Below are 19,338 nucleotides of genomic sequence, written 5' to 3'. Positions count from 1 at the left end.
GCTAAAAAGGCTTCAGTATTTCTATTTTATATCCTTTGAATAAAAGTTATTATTATTAAGTGAATGCAGTATATTAATGACCTACAATCTCAAAAACGTTCAGTTAATGAACCACAGTTATTTTAAATGGCTCAAAAACTAAGAGGCTTGTTAAATTGAAGATAATTTAGCTTTTTAAAATGTGCATAAATTAAACATTTCAATTTTTGGAAGAAGATATTCCAAAAGTTAATTGTATTTTGGATAAATTACCTCTGAATGAGGCATTCAACACTATATAGTAGTTTTCATTATCTGCTTATTAAAAGTCACCAATTAGAGGATAAAAAACCACCAAATTAAAGGGCATAGGGAGCCACAAAACGAGAAAATTTCCAGGGAGTGATTCCTTCTTTCGTGGGGTAAATATACATAAAATTAATTGTTATGGCCCAAATATGGAAAACATTGAAATCTATTGTTGAAGGTATGAAAACTCAAAATGTTGAAAGCAGTGTGTAACTGAATTTGCTTCTGCAAACATTTTCCCCAATATGTTGTGCACAGACATTTGCATTGCCCTTGAATTTTTTCTCTACCAGTAATTGGTGCAATGGAAAATTTCTGCAAGACAGAAGAGACGACGTTCTTAAGAGTCCAATTTATTTTGAAGTGAGTTGTCTCTTAATGGTGATGGGGTAGTGGAGACTCTAAATCAAACATCATCGAATGTCAAAGGCTGCCCCCAAGAGTTAATTTTTTAAATATTCTATAAAACAGGATGTTGGATTCCTCATAATTACACTAATTGTTTAATTATAAATGTAGAATAAAAATTAATAGCATACATAAATTGCAATGTGTGAGCTATATATGTACTGTTTAAATATTTGTTCTATAGTAAAGCTTACTCTCACATCTTCCTTTACTACCAGCATTGAGAATTTGGTTAAAAGGGTTGCTTGCATGTGGTTTTCTTCTATGAACTGCTGATAACATTTACCAACATGTAAAATGAAATTGAGACTGAAATCACTCATGTGGTTCACAACGAAAAAAGTAAGTCAGAGTAAGAGACAAATTGATTTGTCACCTGAAAGAATGCACTGCATTAGATTACTTACTACTCTATAATGGTGGCCTGAAGACTTGCTTTGAAGTTCTTTTGTCAGAAGAGCTCTTTTCAAAGATAAGAATAATTAGGGTTGCCAATTTGTCCATTGCACAGTAAGATAAAAGCCAGATTTAACCTGTTACAAACATTGGTCTGATAGGTGGTTTGGTATAGCAATATAGTAATAATAAGTAAATTTAATAAAGGATTAAAGCTATTTTCTTTGAATGATAAAAGTCCATTGACCCAAACTACCTGTTTTTAGTTCCCCTACATTCAAAATTCTAATGCATGTCTGCTTTATCACAATTTCAACCAGCAATGATGGATACACTGAATTAGCAGATTAAATTGGAAAAATGTCAAATCCCACATTTGCTTTAGACATTACCGCTTATGACATTCAAAACCAACCACTTCACTGTAGGATCAATTTTTGAGGCAGTTACTGCTTATATAAGATGAAAATATTTTAATAGCAATTGATATACATTTTCAATGCAGAAATATGTAAATCAAACTTTGAAAATTAAATTTTTGAGTACAATAACTGAAGAAGAATTTAAAGGAGAAAACACTAGTTGTATTAAAACAATCTCATAACATGGTACTGTAAATTATTGTAGTAGTACTCTTACATACCTGTATATGACTTAATAAATTTAAATACCGTACAAATGTACAATATTTCTGTGATTTTGTAAACAAGCTTAAAATTTAATTCATTATTTAGTTTCATATTATATATCATACATTTATATTCCAACTAGGAAATTATATACACATACAATTGGAATGCCTAAAGAAAAAGGTGGTGATCCTGATGATTATCACAAAAAAGGAGTATCTATACAGCATAGATTTCACTTGCAACATGTTTGGCGCTAATTTATCTTTTAAGCCATCTATGGAATAAAATTAACTAGCCCAGTTTCATGAATTTACATTTTTCAAGAACTTAGATGACAATGAATCAGGATTGCTTTAATCTATTTTAAAAGAAAGAATTAGGTCATTTATTTTCTGTGGCAACAACTTAGTGACAGCTACCAGCCCATGAATTTCACAACACTCAACAGTGGCAATGGAGCCTTAGACATTTCAAGTGCATATATGTACATAATTTCCGGGTTTAAACCAATTATTGGTTTACCTACAAAGTCATTGCATACTGTATCTTCAACAGGATGGGAACCTTACATAAAAGTTAATGATATAACCCACAAGAATGTAACAAATTTTACAAAAAGTAATAAACATTCAGCCACATTTTCATGGATCTTTCATTACATCATAGCTCATCCTATCTATTCACTGAAATGTTTATATCCATCTTCATGTATATATTAAAATAATTTTAAATTAAATTTTATGGCTAGGCTATTGTATAAAGTTCCTAAACAAGTTATATTACAATTATTTTTGTTTTATACATTTTTACAAAACCCTTTAAGTAATATTAGAAGCCACTATTATAAATTGCATAAAATAGAATCTTTGCTTCAATGATAATAGGTTTTTCCCCATAAAATTTAAAAATAGTCCTTGGTAAGACTAGATCCTCGTCTGCTGGCAGATTTTTCTTTTCTACCTCTTGAGGATGAATTGGACGAAGGGGAGGAGTTCAGAGAAAGGTGACTTCGGTGATGTTTTAATTTGAGCGAATCTCGCGTTGGCGTTAATGGCGGAGTGGACAGTAGTTGACGTCCACTTGTAGAATTCACATTAGGTCCTATGGTTTTATGGAATATCATATTTGAAAGACATACAACTGGTGAAAAAAGTTGAAGTGGATATTCACTAAAAATAAATGAAAAAATTGCATTAATAGAGTGATCGGCAAAATTGAACTACAGCGGCCTCATGTAATTTTGCATTTTTTTGGGCCGCAAATGATAATTTTTTTATTTAACTTAATTTTAAAAAGTAGTAATTTTAGGGAATTAGTAACGTTTTTCTAAAAAATAGTTCCGTCGTGTATCCGTCGACACCACTTTTTTGACGCATTCCGAGCATTGACGGTGGGCCTTCTGTAATCGTACCTAGTGGCATCGTAATTAGTGAAATCGTATCAACTTAAATAGTAACAAAAATGAGAACAGGTTTGCTTCCAAAACACGTAAGTAAAAGACGTTAATAAATTCCCCGTATTGGCACCTGACGCACTTTGAGATTCCCTGTATTGGCGCCTGACGGCGCCGCGCACTCACTTCGAGCAAGCGCTGGGGGCACGCGGCGCCTCCCCAACCCCATACTGAAAAAAGCGATGGTCCATCTATAACGCGACCTAGAGGACATACCAAGCCTTACGCATCAAGTTTATACTTTTAATATCAACCAGAAAAAGCGTTTGTGGCCCAAAAATACAAAACACCTTGAAAATGAACAAAACCTGGGCAAAATTGAACTACAGCGGCCTCATGTAATTTTGCTTTTTTTGGCGGAGAATGTAGCACTTGACGCGTAGATTACGAAACAACTTTTTTTTGGGCCGCCAAAGATAACTTTTTTAATTAACTTAATTTTAAAAAAATAGTCATTTTAGGGGATTAGTAACGTTTTCCTAAAAAATAGTTCCGTCGTGTATCCGTTGACACAACTTTTCAGACGCGCCCCAGCCCCATTCCGAGCATTGACGGTGGGCCTTAGTAATCATACCTAATGGCATCGTAATTAGTGAAATGATTTCACTGAAATCGTATCAACTTAAATAGTAACTCACTTCGCTCAAGCGCTGGGGGCGCGCGGCGCCTCCCCAACCCCATACTAAAAAAAGCGATGGTCCATCTATAACGCAACCTAGAGGACAGTACCAAGCCTTGAAGCCTTACGCATCAAGTATATACTTTTAATATCAACTTGAAATAAGCGTTTGTGGCCCAAAAATACAAAACAAATAGAAAATGAACAAAACCTGTAATTGATTTTTTAAAGTACGGGAATATCCCTTTGTGGCCCAAAAATACAAAACACCTAGAAAATGAACAAAAACTGTAATTGATTTTATAAAGTACGGGAATATCACGTGGAAATTATTAGGACACCGAAACTGTGGTGTCGGCGAACACACGACGGAAATAAGTACAACGAAACACGTGAAAATGCCCAAAAATGTGAAATTTTTAAAATTACATTAAAAATTTAAATAATCATTTGAAGCCTAAATAAAAAATACCCTCGGCATCTACGTGACCAAGGTCTATCAGGCGCAACCAAAATTAATGAAATGTGTTTAAAGTGAAAACATTTAAAACTGGAAATTTCCTCAGCTTATAAAACTATCGATTCACTTAAATGCATAGATATGCCGCTGGGCATTTACCAAGTTGCGTTCTAATTATGATAACTAATGGAAAGGTTTGTAATTTTTGAGTACCAAAATGGTTTAATTTCTGGTTGCTTACTTACAGATCAGAATGACAATTATAATAATAGTTGATTACAAAGAATTCGGGGCTTTAGTCATACTTTTGTTATAACAGTGAAGTTTAAAAATAGAAATAACATACAGCTGCATACACCTACTAACCTAGCTGCTAGCTGTGGAGCCCCTCAGAAAAATTGAGGAGTGATTAGCTAAAAATTAGAAGAGGAAATTGGCTATATACCCCTGCAATCTCAGTGCCGTAATTAGAAAAATTAGGCCCATAATGCAAAATGGTAAAACGCCCCTCTTCAACATTTAGGACAGCTCAGCTTATGAACAGCTATATATAAGGTAGACACAATACAACACATGGGAACATAGGCTTAGTAATGCCTATCTAGGTTTTTTCCCCTTTACACCTCATCATAGCTCAAGTCACGGGAGTTAGCTTAGTTTCATAATATGCAATAATTTAGTTGCTCTTAATCTTCCTTGCACAAATTCAGGTTTTTGATGTGAAATTGCTGTTTTTTTATTTATTTATTGATTTTTTTATTTTAATTGCTATCAGCTAAGTTTTGAAAGAAATATTTATAATATATGATTTATTTTCTAACAAAGAATTCTTTTTGAAAAATGTTGGTTTATAATAGTAATGAAACTTATTTTCATTCGTTATTTTATAGGTGTACAAACCATATTATAAAAATATATTTTTCAAAAAACAAAACCATTAAACTGTGTAATAAATGCAACAAATCTAATAAATAATAAGAGTAAGAAAATTATATAATCAGAAGTCTTTGTGACCCCTCAAAAGGTGACACCAATTTCGTTTCGTAATAATTATAGCAAAATTTGGCCTTCATATTCTCATTTAGCATTACTTATGCTTAAAATGTAAATTTATTTACGTACATTAGATATCGAAATATTCGAAAAAAAAAAACGATTTTGAAAATTTCAAATCTAAAATAGCCCAAAAAAATTAAAACTATTATCACTTCAATTAATTTAATTACAAGTCTAAAACTTCTCTCATACATGTAAGCGCTAAGAAAAATATTTAAATCGTTCTTACCAAGTTCCAGTCTTTGGAGTTGCTTCGTTTCCACTAACAATGAAAAGTGGGAATAAAATTGAAAAAACACAACCACTGAAAAAATAATAAAAATAAAAAATTAACAACATCGAAAAAGTTAAGAATTCTCAAAAATATAATACCATTAATTACTTAATAAAATTAGAGTTTATCATGAAATGTATGAATAAATATTTATCTGATTTAGGTAGAACCATGTTGTCTAAAGCCACGAGGGTTGGATAAAACATATAGATATAAGATGTGTGTCACTGATAAGAATTGCTATATAAACAATGGTATTCGACAACAGGGCCAGGCTTTATCTTTTCCCAGATTTATAGTAATATGTAACGACAGTAACTTAATTGTACCTAAGCTAAGGATGTTAATAATGTATATTTAGTGTTAGGTTAGAATGTAAATAAAGTCAGTGGCGTAGCAAGAAGGGGGCAGAGGCAGCAGTCCACCCTGGGCGGCACTTTTTGGGGGCAGCATTTTCCATATGAGCTATTCCTGGAAATAAGTAGAGGAGAGAGAGAGAGACTGAAAAAAGGGTCTAACCCAGTACAAAGAGTTATCTTTAGGAAACTCAGGATTTCTATCAAAATTGAGGCACTCTTTCATCATGGCAATGACCTAAGAGTAGGCCCTTAACCAACCTGATACTGCTCTTCAAGAGCGAGAGCAACTCAATTGCTCCAACCAGATATAGACTAGTCTAGAAGAAATACTAAACAGACTAATAGCTTTAAGAACAGCTAATTGGCTATCCAATCCATTTAGATGACAACACAGAAACATCATAATTTTTAGATTAGAAAACATTGGCATAAAATCCAAATTAGGCTGTACATCCCAGTAACAGTGCCCTGAATTAGTTATACCCCTTCAAATTCATCCACTAGATTTTCCCGATAAGTGTTTGGAGCAGTTCCCATGGCAAAAAAACGTTAATTTTACTACATACCACGGGTAGTTTAATATTTATAAATATTCTGTTAAATCAAGCAACTCATTGGTTTGTAGTGGAAAAATGTAAAAAAAAATTAAACAACACACTGGATAAAACCAATTAAATCTACTGGTTTCGACTTTTTCGAATTTTATTTTAAAAAAATTTATATAAATGAATTTTTTTTCTATTTTCTACCATACTTACTAGTTGTTACCAGTTTTATACAATAACGTTATTCACCATTATATACCACCTTTTAAATACCACTATCGAACACTTATGTCGATCAAGTATATTTTTCTTAAGACAAAGATTAATATAGTATAATTCTTGAAAACAGGTTTAAAGAGAGTCCAAGTTTTAACTTGCCTGATGAAGAATGATGAAGGAAGAGCTGTAAGAATCGCCAGAGGCAAGCCAAACCCTACAAAATAAGGCCAATTGTGTTCTATGAAGGACAATCGCTTATGAAGTTCCCAACCTGTAATTAAAAAAATAAAAATGTATCAATGTATTTTTATTCCTAGAGGTCTTTATATAAAGTTATGTTGTCTTGATTTAATGTGGCTATTATGTCACTCTCTAACACAGTGTAACGCGGAACCTATTGTTCCAGGGGTTCCCATACCAAAAAATAAGTTGGCTTTTAGTCGGTATTTAGTTGGTATACACATTTTAGTCAGGGTTGGCAAAATCCTTGTTTTTTTCAAAAAGAACAAAAACAATGTTTTTTATTGTTTTAAACAAGATTCATTGTTTTTAACTGTTTTTAAATCAAACAATAAAAAACACATAATGAACAATAAAAAACTATGTTTAAAACACGTTTTAAACTATTCATTATACTTATGAATCAGACTCACGAGTAAACTCATTTAAAGAAATATTACGTATCATTAAACGTATTATCATAAGTGGCATAATTAACCTAAGTGTGTCAATAAGATGAATTTTTCAATGATACCTTGTTTAACGAAAGTGACGTAAATGACGTCATTTTTTCCAGTGACGAAATTTACGTAATGTGTATGCGAAGCGGCGTCTGCGGCGCAAGCATTAAAAATACCATATAGGGTATTGAACGGAATTCGCGAGTCCTACGTTTCTTTCGTCTGTTTAGAACAAGCTGTAATTGAAGATTTTCTGTGGGAAAGGCTCATATTGGCACACTTAGGGTAATTATGCCACTTATGGTATTATAAATAAACTCACAGGGAGAAGAACCAAAGAGTACACGCTTATTTAAACGAACCACGAATTTCGCTAAGCGTTGTTGACCAACCATTGACGGCCTTAGGGTTTTTGGTGCCCCATGCAAATACTACCTAACCTGTAGTAGGGTTTTTAATAGCTATCATCCTGGAATTTTCGGTCGCATAGTACTAAGAAAAGGGAAAATAGCTAGTTATCCACACTTTGTTTTTAGTTTTGGTTTATTGAAATGTGCACGTCTGCAGTCATAAATCGTCACAAATAAACAATGTTATAAAAAATAAGAACTTAGATACCTCTATAATCTTAAAACTTCCGTCACATAATAAAATTTCCAAACAATCGACCGAAATCCGTTAATTATTATCTAGGAGTGCCGCCTAGTCGGTTTTCACCAGATCTGTCCAGACCGGCCGTGTTTCTTGTACCGGCACAGCCCGACTAAACAGCAACCCTACTTTTAGGAAGTGTCCCAAATAAATGTATACTGGCAGCTATATACATTCTATTGAAACAAAAAGACAAAATTCAATGTGTTCGTAGGATTTTTGCACTGGTAGGAAATTTATGAAATCATATCGAGCCCTTTCAGTCGCTCTTTTCAGAGAATCTTAAAATCAAACTACCCGTTATCAATACAATTTACCTTTCTTAGAGCCTTGGAATGGTTTTTTCTATTGAATAACCAAAATCTTACAAAAAAAAAACAATGAAAATTTACCTTATAAAAAACATGTTTGAAATAGATAGTTTAAAACGTTTAAAACAAATTGGTGTTTGTTTAAAATATTTGTTTTAAACGTGTTTTAAACATTTTGTTTAAAACTTGCCAACCCTGATTTTAGTTGGTATTAAGTTGGTTTAAAGTTGTCAGCATTTTTCAATAAACTAGTTAAAGGGGTAATAAGTGGATATTAAGTTGGCAGTATGGTTTTAGTTGGTAATAAGTTGTTTTTATGTATGGTTTTAGTTGGTATTTGTCCCAAATACAAACTTAAAACCAAGTTCCTAGACCACTTAATTTTTGGTAAGGGTTTCCGCGGAACTATTCGTAGAAATATATATAAAATGGTAATAAACTGTAATTGAGTAAGCAACTCGTTTGCTCTTTTCTTAGAAGGCCCCGGGGACCCCTACTATCTAAGAAGGCCTATAAATAGGTTTTTTCCTGTTTATGTAAAGGAGGCATTATTATTATTATTATTATTATCCACAGGAAAACGAAAAAGGTTCATATCAAAATCTCATATAAAGCGCATTTTGATGGTTTATCCTGTTGAATTTAAGAAACTCATTTTCCCATACAATCCCTTACAATTTGTATAGGATGCAGAATAGCTTATTTCTTATTTTTGAAATGTTTTGGTCTCACTCGATTGACCTGTCCAGCCCTGAAAAGGCCTAACAAGTTGCTTATTTACTTGACTGACTGATTTTAAAACTAATTTAGTGCACACAACACTATACCTACATACTTTAGTCAGCCTTATTTTAAACAGCTTTTTTTCTCAAGCATCAATTTCAATCAATTCCATCTAAATTTTTCTAATAAACGGAAGGGAGCATAGACACTCCTAAATCTCAGATATAATTATAACTTTATTACATTTCTTATTGATGGAGTAGCTTTCCAGCTTAGCTACCCCCAATCTGTCTTTCACCTTTTGCAAAAAACAACCAAACATGGTGCTTCTCTCCATTGACGTAGAAACAGACGACAGGCTGGACAAGCCATCACTAATACAATAGCTCATAATAACAAGGATTCTATTTACAATTTATCAAACTTTAATTAGTTTAATTAGTTTTTTTATTGTAGTTTACTGTTCCCCTGCACATTGTCTAGTGCATTATAGAGTTTAGTTTCTTTAAATTTAATTTGCAAAACAAAACACATTTGAAACCTTGCTTAACCAATAGCAAGTGTACAACATTAATTAATTCATGCATTGGTAACTTGAAATTCAAATTAAATGGTTTTGAATTAAGTGAAAATAATTAATTTAAGACATCATTGCGTTACAATTATAAAACACTTGAAATTGGTCCAGGTGCATTTCCAAAAATATTTAGTTTTAATAGTCCTTGTTAGGGTAGAGGTTTGTTTATGTTATCACAATAAAGACTACTTGATTAATACCTATACTTTTAACCTATGAAGAATTGTACGTGGAGTGGAGGCTGGCGTGGATGCGTTAGAAGGGTGTGGAACTGTGTGGTACTGGTGATCTACTTTGTACAGCCTGGAATATCCTTGTGTTCAGATAGCATTTGGTTTGAGAGTTGATTGTGCTCGGAAAAATGTGATTGGTGGACTAGATCGATTTGGAAATGACTGGAGTAGTGATATGAGGCTGATGTGTTTAAATTGTCTTAGCGGGAGAGTTGTCACTAGTAAATCTTAGTTGGTTTCTGTGCCTACGTTGTTTCCATCATGAGTTTGTATTTCAAACATTACATTTCCATGTGGTTGGATGATTGTACAAGGAATCCATTTGTCTCCTCTACTAAAATTCTGTATGTTTACTTTTGAGGATTTAGGTGTCGAATAGTCATCATTCTTATTGATTATTTGGGGAGTTTGATTTGGATGAAAAAGATCACGCCAATTAAAATGGGTCTTATTCTGAAAATTCGCTGTTGTAATGTCTTTAAATTTAAATTTCTTGAATCCATCATCACTTTTATCAATTTCGGAAGTTGTTTCGCCATTTAATTTTCTTAGTGTTGTTTTCACTGTTCTTACAGATCTTTCAGCTTGCTCGTTCGATGCAGGGTTGTAAGGAGCAGTGTAACTGGTAATATGGCTAATACCATTTTTATTTTTAAAATCTTTGAATTTCTCGCTGGTAAAACATGTAGCGTTATCTGTAATTACTATTGTTGGAATTATCCCAAATCTAGCCATATGGGAGCGTAGACTATTTATTACTGCTATGGATGATGTAGTCTGTGATATCAATTTCCATTCATTTTGAAAATGCATCTACTGTTATCAACAATTAAGTATTGACCTTCTATCGGTCCTGCAAAGTTTAAATGTACACACTTCCATGGTAATTAATCAGTTTGCCAATTCAAAAAATGTGTGCGTGGCATTGGAGTTTAAGATCTGCAGATTTGACATTCTTGAGATAATTTTTCTATTTCGAAAATTCATTCCTGGCCACCACACTTATGATCTTGCTAACTCTTTCATAGATCTGACTCCTTGGTGAGTACTATGAAGTTCAGATACTATTTCACTTTGTAATGATTTTGGCACAATAAATTTGTTAGGGATTATCAGGATGTCTTCCGCAATGGTGATTTCTGCTGTTTATGATAAGGTTTTAATTCATCCGGTAATCGTTTTGAATTTAGCTAATGTTAATTTCATTACTTGTGTTAACACTTGGTCGTCTCGTGTAGCTTGAGCCATCAGGATAGCGTTGATTAGATTAGTATATTCTTGACTGAGAAGTATTATTAATTCAATAGGAAACAGTGTTTCTATATCTGGGGTGTTTAAAGGCAATCTACTTAAGGCGTCTGCATTACCATTATCAACACCTTTCTTGAATATACAATCCTATAGTCGTAACCTGATAAAACTAAAGTCCATCGCTGGTGTCTTGCAGTGTCTGTGGCTGGAATAGGTTTGTCACGTCCAAAAGGTACCACCAATGGCTTATGGTCAGTAACTAGACAATTTCTTTCCAAGTAAATAATCGCGAAAACAGGCGACTCCTAAAATAATGGATAGAGCTTCTTTCTCTATTTGCGGATATTTATGTTCTGCGCTTGCCAAAGTTCTCGAAGCAAAGGAAATTGGTCGTTCATGACCATCAATTTAGGTGCTAAATCACTGCACCAATACCAACTGGTGAAGCGTCACAAACCAAAATTATGTCTTTACCTGGATGATTGAATGGCATTTTTAGCTTTATAAAAATGTTCATGTGATTTAGTCCATATGAAGTATATATTCTTATGAAGAAGTTGATTAAAAGGAGATAACAACATTGATGCATTGGGTATGAATCTTAAGTAATAGTTGATTAATACAATAAATGATCATACCTGTGATATTAATCAATATTAATATGTATAAAAATTATTCTATGTTTAAAATAAGTATATTGTTAGATAGTAGTTTATCCAAAAAAAAACAGATGGCCCCACAGTCTCAGTAAAGTGAGGAGTTCTCATGTTGAATGAACCAAGATGGTTCGAGAAATGTTTTTGGGCTGTACATGTATACAAATTGATATAGTGCTATTAAAAATGTTTATGTTCAACTTAAAGGTAGTACAAGTTAATTAAAGAACATTACATGGCGTCAGAAAGATACAAATCTTGCCAGTTACTTTACAGAGTTCCTGTTTACCATTTCTTACAAAATTATTTTGGTTGAGGCTTAACTTTCTGTAAAGACCGGTGACCTGTGTTTATTTATTAATATTAATTCATTAACAGAGGATGTTTGGAATAAAAATCAACTCTGTTTAGAGAAAATTTATTTGACCATTACTTTTTCAAAACAGAGTGATGCTGAGGGACTCCTTACCTTATCTTGTGGCAGAAAAGGTTACTAAAAATCCATTTGGTTTCCCTTTAATAGAAACCCTTTTGAAGAAGTCAGCCCAATGGCAGCATTTTAAATAATTAAACATTGTCTGCCTGACTTTAAATAATCTTTCTTATTATAAGATTACCACAGCAAAGAAATTTGACAATAAAATAAAAAAACTATCTTACCCATATTAAACCATTTGTACTCAAATGCATATAGAGAGTATAGCAGGCACAGATGAACAACACTCACTATATCTCCTAATGGTGCAATTGGTAAAAGACTTACAAGCATACTCTGAAAATAAAAATACAACATATCAGAAATTTTCAGTTAACAGAGTCATGTAGAGGTCAAGAAGCTCAAACTACTGGATTTTTGTCGGCTAAGCAGACTTCATATTTTAAAAAAGCAAATCATCTGCTTACAAGATGAAAATCAAGCAATTTATACACATATACTGGAATCCATAATGCTACTTGGAATGAATAATGGCTTTGATTCCCCGCCATTATGGCGGAACATAGTAGACTGAGCTTTTAAGAGGAGTGTTAGCTCCTCCTCTCATATAAAACCACGTGAGTAATTTGTCATTTGCTTTGTAGTCTGCTTGCTAATTAAGGTCTTTTGTGGAGTTGATTATAATGTTATAAAATTCTGATAGACCAAAATATGAATGAGAAAAAAGTTATAAAAGAACTTAAAAAACGGTTGACAGTAGTTGTTTCAGAAATCAACATAGATAACGGCATTTATAATATTCCCTCCGCACCAATTAAAAGACTGTATTGAGTTCATGCAAGGAAAAGAAACAATGGTTTTAACACTTTGTGCCAAGCACTATGGAAGAAATCTTTGAAATCCTATCATGATAGGATTGCCTTTAATTTTTTGGATGTTATGATAACTCTCACAGGATTTTGATAGCAATTTGCTTCACTCCATGCTTCTAAATCTGAGCTGTTAGGCCTTTGTTCAGGATTTGGAGGGAAATAGACTATCTTTGTCCTCTTTTCTCCATGTCTTTATAGACCAAAATTATCACTATTTTCTTTGAAGTTTGGTTACAAACTACTGTTTTATCTAAATCATGAATTGTTTTTAATGACTCATCTAATGCAGATTCTAATACCAGAAAAACATAGAAATCAACTGTGCCGATGGGTTCTGCCATTTTTTTCCCGATAAAGAAAACTAGCAGACTGTTAACAAAAACTTGTGTATTTTTAATAACGCTTCAAATGCGAGAACTTTCACGTCATCGAATTTTACATCATTTAAGGCGGCATAAGCGTTTTTGTCCAAACCCATAATGCTCTGCCACAAAATACCACAGGTAGCGATATGGATTCCTGATATATATATTTTTAAATCTCTCTCTCTCTCTCTCTCTCAAAGTATGTACAAACCTGCAGTAAGAAAAGTGTTTGAATTAAAACACTAAAAAGAGTATCGGCAACTAATTTGCTAATGCTAGAAAGAATTTGAGGACGTCCCCTTAGATTTCGGTACGCTGAGTTTGCTATGTCTTGAAACCACAGGCTATTAACAACTCTACTCAGCAGAAATAGAGGTATGACCCAAAGAGCACCGAAGGAGAGCACCAGCACAGGTTTCATCCATGACCATACATAGGAAGATAATCCAGGACTAGCACCTAAAAGAATAAAGCATTTTTTTTATTTTAAAGCATATTTGATGAAAAGAAGTAAAATAAAAAGATTTCCAAGGTAATAGACATATGAAGTGATCTACAATGACATTTTTCTAATAGAATAGAATCTTTTGATTGTTAAAATTAAGAATCAATAAATATACATCTGTAATCTATATTGTGGAGACCCCTAATCAATTTTTTTTTCTTTCATGAAATAGTCATCGCTTTTATCTTATACACTGTCTAGAAAATATTCATATAAATAAAGCGACTTGTCTTATAGTTGGGCAGTTGCTCAGCGTAAATGTGAATAATAACCAGACCCTCCAGGCAGATAGCAAACTCTCTACTCAGCAGCATCACCACAAAAACATAACTTGAATCTGTAAATTCTATTCGAAATGTATGTGTTTATGTTTAGTCGCACGATTAAGTGAAATAAAAAATTAGAGTGGTTTCATAATAAAATATTCTGTTTCAGCATTTTGTAACTGGAAGTAATTTAGTCTTTTTGGTTTGAGCATCTTGGTATGCACCAGCTGGAAACGAGCGATCTTTCCAATATCTCAGTGAATCAAATCTTCGTTTTGGAGACTGGGCTTTTCCATGTCTAAAAGGCTGGGGCTGCACAATGGACCTCTGGTCAAAGTGCTAGGTTGGGCTTGACCCAACCCCTACTAATAATAATAATAATAATAATAATAGTATTTTTCAAAGTCATCATGGTCACGCATACTTTAGGTGCCATGATGCACCTGCCCTTTTAAGCTATTGAACTTTCCACACAAACAAAAATGAAAAAAAACAACCTATTTGCTATCCCAGACAGCTAAAATCTAAATTAGAAATTACAAGGTTTCAGCACAACTAAACAACCAAAAAAATTGGACTGGTTCTTACCAAATAATGTACCCATAAATGTTTGTAGACAGGGTAAAACCGCCTGATGAAATACGAAAATACTAAACTGCAAAAATGGATGACATTAGTAAAAGACTACAAGAAAATATTTGTAGCGGTTTGACAGTAAATACACACCCAAAATATTCCACCATTTAAGGCACAACATTGTAAAATGCGATGAACAATTTTTGGATTTCTGCAAAATATAAGACATTGAAGATAACTAATTGGCTCACAATGGCAGTGTGAAACAGTGAAAACGTAATGAATAAAATTAAATAATTCTACAAAACATTTTGGGGGAGTGCCATGAAAGTTACCAGAATAAAATGGAAGACGCCCCTAATCCCTGCAGACATAACCCCCCCCCCCCCCCCAAAAATATCCATCAGATGAAATCCCCCCAACGAAAGAAAAAATCCCACTTTTACTGGATAAAAAGAAAACGTGTGTTCACTAGTTCAAAATAAAAAATTTACGTATTTTTGGAAAAGTAATGCTGTTAGTGTGTCGTCGTGGTGTAATGGAGAAAGCATCTGTCTATGAATGGGAGTGAGGAGAGATGTGGGTTCGAATCTCAGAAGGAGCTCATGTAAGTTAAATTCAAAATATTGTGATACATGTTGGTTATTTGCTACATACGTTGTTTAATGCTTAATTTTGTTTTTTTTTTTAAAATAGAGCTAATACCCAAGGCACCACCTTCGACCGCATAAGCAAAGCTGCTTGTGCGTGATCAAGTAACAGGTGGCCGGGTTACAATGCGTAGGAGGGTGGTGTTTCAGTAACTGAAGGGAACCTTGATTATATCATGGAAAACTAAATTTAAGGCGATTTTTATATGTTTCCAATTTAGGGAAGAATGTGCCTTTTCCTATCACTCATGTTAGCTAGCTGTTTTTGTACTTTTTGTTATTATTAAATTTAGAGTGGTAATTTTAGGTTAGGTTAAGGTTAGGTTACTTCTATGAAATACAAATTATTTTCTATTTTATTTTTCATTCATTCAATAGTTATTTTTTACTAAGATATTACACCAGATATGAGGTTGTGTACGGTAAAACTTTTGGTCTTTTTGTTTATTTTTATTAGTTTTTAAAAGCAACTTGATTTTAAATACAGACAAAACGTCACCGGCGTTTGATTACCATCGCGTTAGGTGACGTAAATTTTAAGCAGCTAATGAAATACTGGGACTATTCGTTTTATTTGAAACGGAGGAGCGTACTGGGGGGACCAACGGGTGGATTGAGAGAAAGGCTAAAAACCGTCTCGCCATAGACATTCTCCCTAGGTATAAAAAAATACATTCTTGCTATGACTTTCTTTAAAAGTTTAACTTGTAAAGATTTAACCGTAAACTTAAAAGCTGTGGAAATATAATAATTAGTCTTTGTCATAATGTGTATGATTAGTCTATGGAACTCAACCTGAACTATTAACATTACAATGAACTGGTAACCCTGCAAAGAACTGAACTGTTTTGTCATCTGCTACTGAGTAGAGATTAAGTCACTTAAGCTTTTTACCTCCATGTGTTAACTTGTACATATTAACTTGCAAATTAATTAATGATTTAGACTCTTTATTATATTCCTCCTTATTTCTCATCTTATTGTCAACAAAAGCCATTTTAGAACCACGTGGCAATTTTTAAAAGATTCTACCGTTTGATGGCGCTCAAATGTTTCCTGAAGGAAATTTTACCCTGTATACCTTGCAATTTATGCTATCGCCTAATAGTACTTTTTTAAAAATACACAGAATTAAAAAAAATCCAATCGATTTAAATCACCAATATTACATTTACAAATGGTTAACATCTTATCCAATTTCAACATTTAGGAAATCAAAGTTTGACTAGAGGCAGACCAAAAATGTTTTGGAGATAGGCTAGAGCCGGGACAACCTAAACAAAAATCATACGTAAATTCTTGTTTATGAGGGAAGCAGCAATTTAAATAGCAGAACACGAGGGGCTGATCACTAAGGTTACACAAAGCAAGTTTATGCAAAGTATGCTGATTACAAACTCTTTATGGGAAGCTTGTACACTGATTACGCAGAGCGATCAGTTCCTTGGCTTAACATGAGTCTTACATGTATGTTTGAGAGATAAATGGAAAAAAACAGATGATTCAATAGACTCCTTGCGAGAAAATGTTGCACAAAATAAAATCTTACTCTCTCTTGTGGGGAGGTGGTTTAGGTACACCAGCTTGGGCTCTTCTTTTGGAGAGAACAGTTTCAGGCTGTATAATCTCTTTAGCTAAAGAACTTTTGTCCATAGAGAGCTCCAAATTCCCTTTGTCAAGTTGGCGAATGGCAGCAATACCCAAAATGGCATCTCGAACACCTACTGCTACACCAACTACAATTAACTGAAAAAAATACCAAATTACCTAACATCAATATTGCTTCTCAAATACTGTTTTTGAAAAAATACACATACGTGCAAAACTTAACTGATTTAAGCTATCGCTTACAGGGGCCCAAAATAATTTACCCAACTACAATTATATCCCATAACTCATTTTTGACACTTATAAAAAAAGGGTAGTAAGTGAAAGATTATTATAACAAGAATATTGGTTTCGTTGACCGAAAAACTATGATTAAATAAGAACACATATACAAAATAAATAACCTCACATAATGTTATTTGAAATAGTGGCCATTGCACTAAAAACATACAACCACTATTATAGCCTGAAATAAAATGACACAAAATGCATTCTAAGATAAATAATATCTTACCTTAAGACTATCCATAGATTGATTTATTTTTACGTCTGATTTTGGAAGTGAAATATTTAGTCATTTTAAGAAGTATACACTAGACAGAAACCAAAAAAAAGTCCATAAAACTTCTCAAATTACTTCCCACAATTGTACTTAACAATAATCCCCTTACACGTTGCTAGAAAACACTAGCCAAAGAGCTTCCGAGAATAGACCCATGTCCCTAGTAAAACAATAATTCCAGGCCCCAAAAGAACCATAATCACTGGAGATGGCTATACATTTACAAGAGAAACTTGGGAAAAGGGTCAATGCATGGGCAATGGCAATTTGGAGGAACAAAACCAGTGCATATGGCTTTTTGGCCATCAAGGACTCTTATTGTATTATATTATAATATAATTATATAGTAAAGACCATATTGAAAAAAAATCAGCTCTCATTAATTTTTTCACTTCATTCCATTTTGTTCAAATTATATAAAATGCTTGCAATTTAAGAGTTCCTTCATGAAACAAAGTCTATGGGTGGTGAAATATCAACGCTACATTTTAATTATTACAAAAGTTTTTCTTAATGTCAAAAAGATAAAATGTTGAGATTACCTTAAACTTATTCTATTTAGAAAAGAGGCCAGTTAATTTTATAAAAATCAAAGATACAGCATCTATACACCCAAAATAAACATAGAAACTATTTTTGGCCAAAACAACCATTAGGATTGTTCACCACAATTCAATCTGTCGTATTTCTAATTGGCTTACCCTTTATAATTATTTTGTCTTTTCTAAAAATTAATAAAGTTAAATATAATGATCTAAAATAGTTTATCATCTCTATTAGTTGAATGATAACATTTGGCCAGACTTTCTCTATAACTGTAAATGCACTACATTAAAGAACTACAGTTTGAAATGAACTTTCATTATCAAGGACTAGAAACATAAATCATGATATAATTATACCCTTAAGTCAGGGGTAACATTGGATGACAGTATCATGGGTGAATAGCAAAGATCTCTGGTGAGTAGTATATAACAAATGTAAGCTTGTGCACTTTCATCCCTATAAAAAAACTAATGGTAATTTTTCATTTTGAAATCTTTCACTGACCCATGAACAGTTCATGGTTGATCATTGGGAAATTATCACTAACGAATTATATATTAATAAGATAATAGTATCAACATTAAACTCTTTTGAAAAATATGAATTTCACAAACTTACTTCAAAAATTTATTTAGTGCATTTTAAATAGGAAAGATACAATCGAACCGTTGAACAATTCCAGATTAGGTTGGTTCGAAAAACTTAAATATTTCAAATTAAACTAGAAGTAGCATCGTCTGCATACCATCAAAATGTGAATACTTTCGGTTTGCAGCCAAGCAGTCTACAGCCAATTTCGAGCGATACATTAAGCAGGACTGAATGTATAAAATTGGTAGTGGTGTAGCTCCGTACATCTTAGGGCAGAAAATGGTTTCACCCTTTGTATTCCTGTAAAAGTTTAGTGTTTCCAGACTGAATTAAAAAAATAACCCAATTAGAAGTTCTGAAAGTCAGTGTTTTTTAAAGAGACAAACCGTGGTGTCAGAAGTAGCCTTAGACACCTTAACATAACGAATAAAATTATGAAACAACAGGTAAAAGAACGACAAAACTGTGAAGATTAGGTAACTCCAAAACAACGTAATATCGATTAAGTATTTCATGCTGTTTGCTTTATAAAGTGAATTAATATAAAACGGTTTAATACAGTATACTTTC

The 19,338-nt window shown here is 33.0% G+C and overlaps 1 protein-coding gene across 1 annotated transcript; it reads right to left on the bottom strand.

Moving 5' to 3' along the window:
* Positions 1-1,615: 1,615 nt before the first annotated feature.
* Positions 1,616-18,895, bottom strand: tank (EI24 domain-containing protein tank). Its single transcript, XM_090157515.1, has 10 exons — positions 18,796-18,895; positions 17,584-17,662; positions 17,011-17,207; positions 14,962-15,022; positions 14,824-14,890; positions 13,676-13,923; positions 12,452-12,563; positions 6,869-6,980; positions 5,542-5,616; positions 1,616-2,893 (listed from the first exon to the last, which is right to left on the bottom strand). The coding sequence occupies exons 2-10, from the start codon at positions 17,596-17,598 to the stop codon at positions 2,626-2,628; spliced, it is 1,155 nt and encodes a 384-aa protein (XP_090013641.1). The 5' UTR covers positions 17,599-17,662; positions 18,796-18,895; the 3' UTR covers positions 1,616-2,625.
* Between the last annotated feature and the right edge of the window lie 443 nt (positions 18,896-19,338).

Source organism: Leiobunum rupestre, chromosome 8 (assembly GCF_980474605.1).
Source record: "Leiobunum rupestre chromosome 8, qqLeiRupe1.1.hap1, whole genome shotgun sequence".
In the NCBI taxonomy this organism is placed as follows: Eukaryota; Metazoa; Arthropoda; class Arachnida; order Opiliones; family Sclerosomatidae; genus Leiobunum; species Leiobunum rupestre.
Note: the sequence above shows the minus strand (reverse complement) of the source record. Positions and strands in the feature narration are given on the sequence as shown.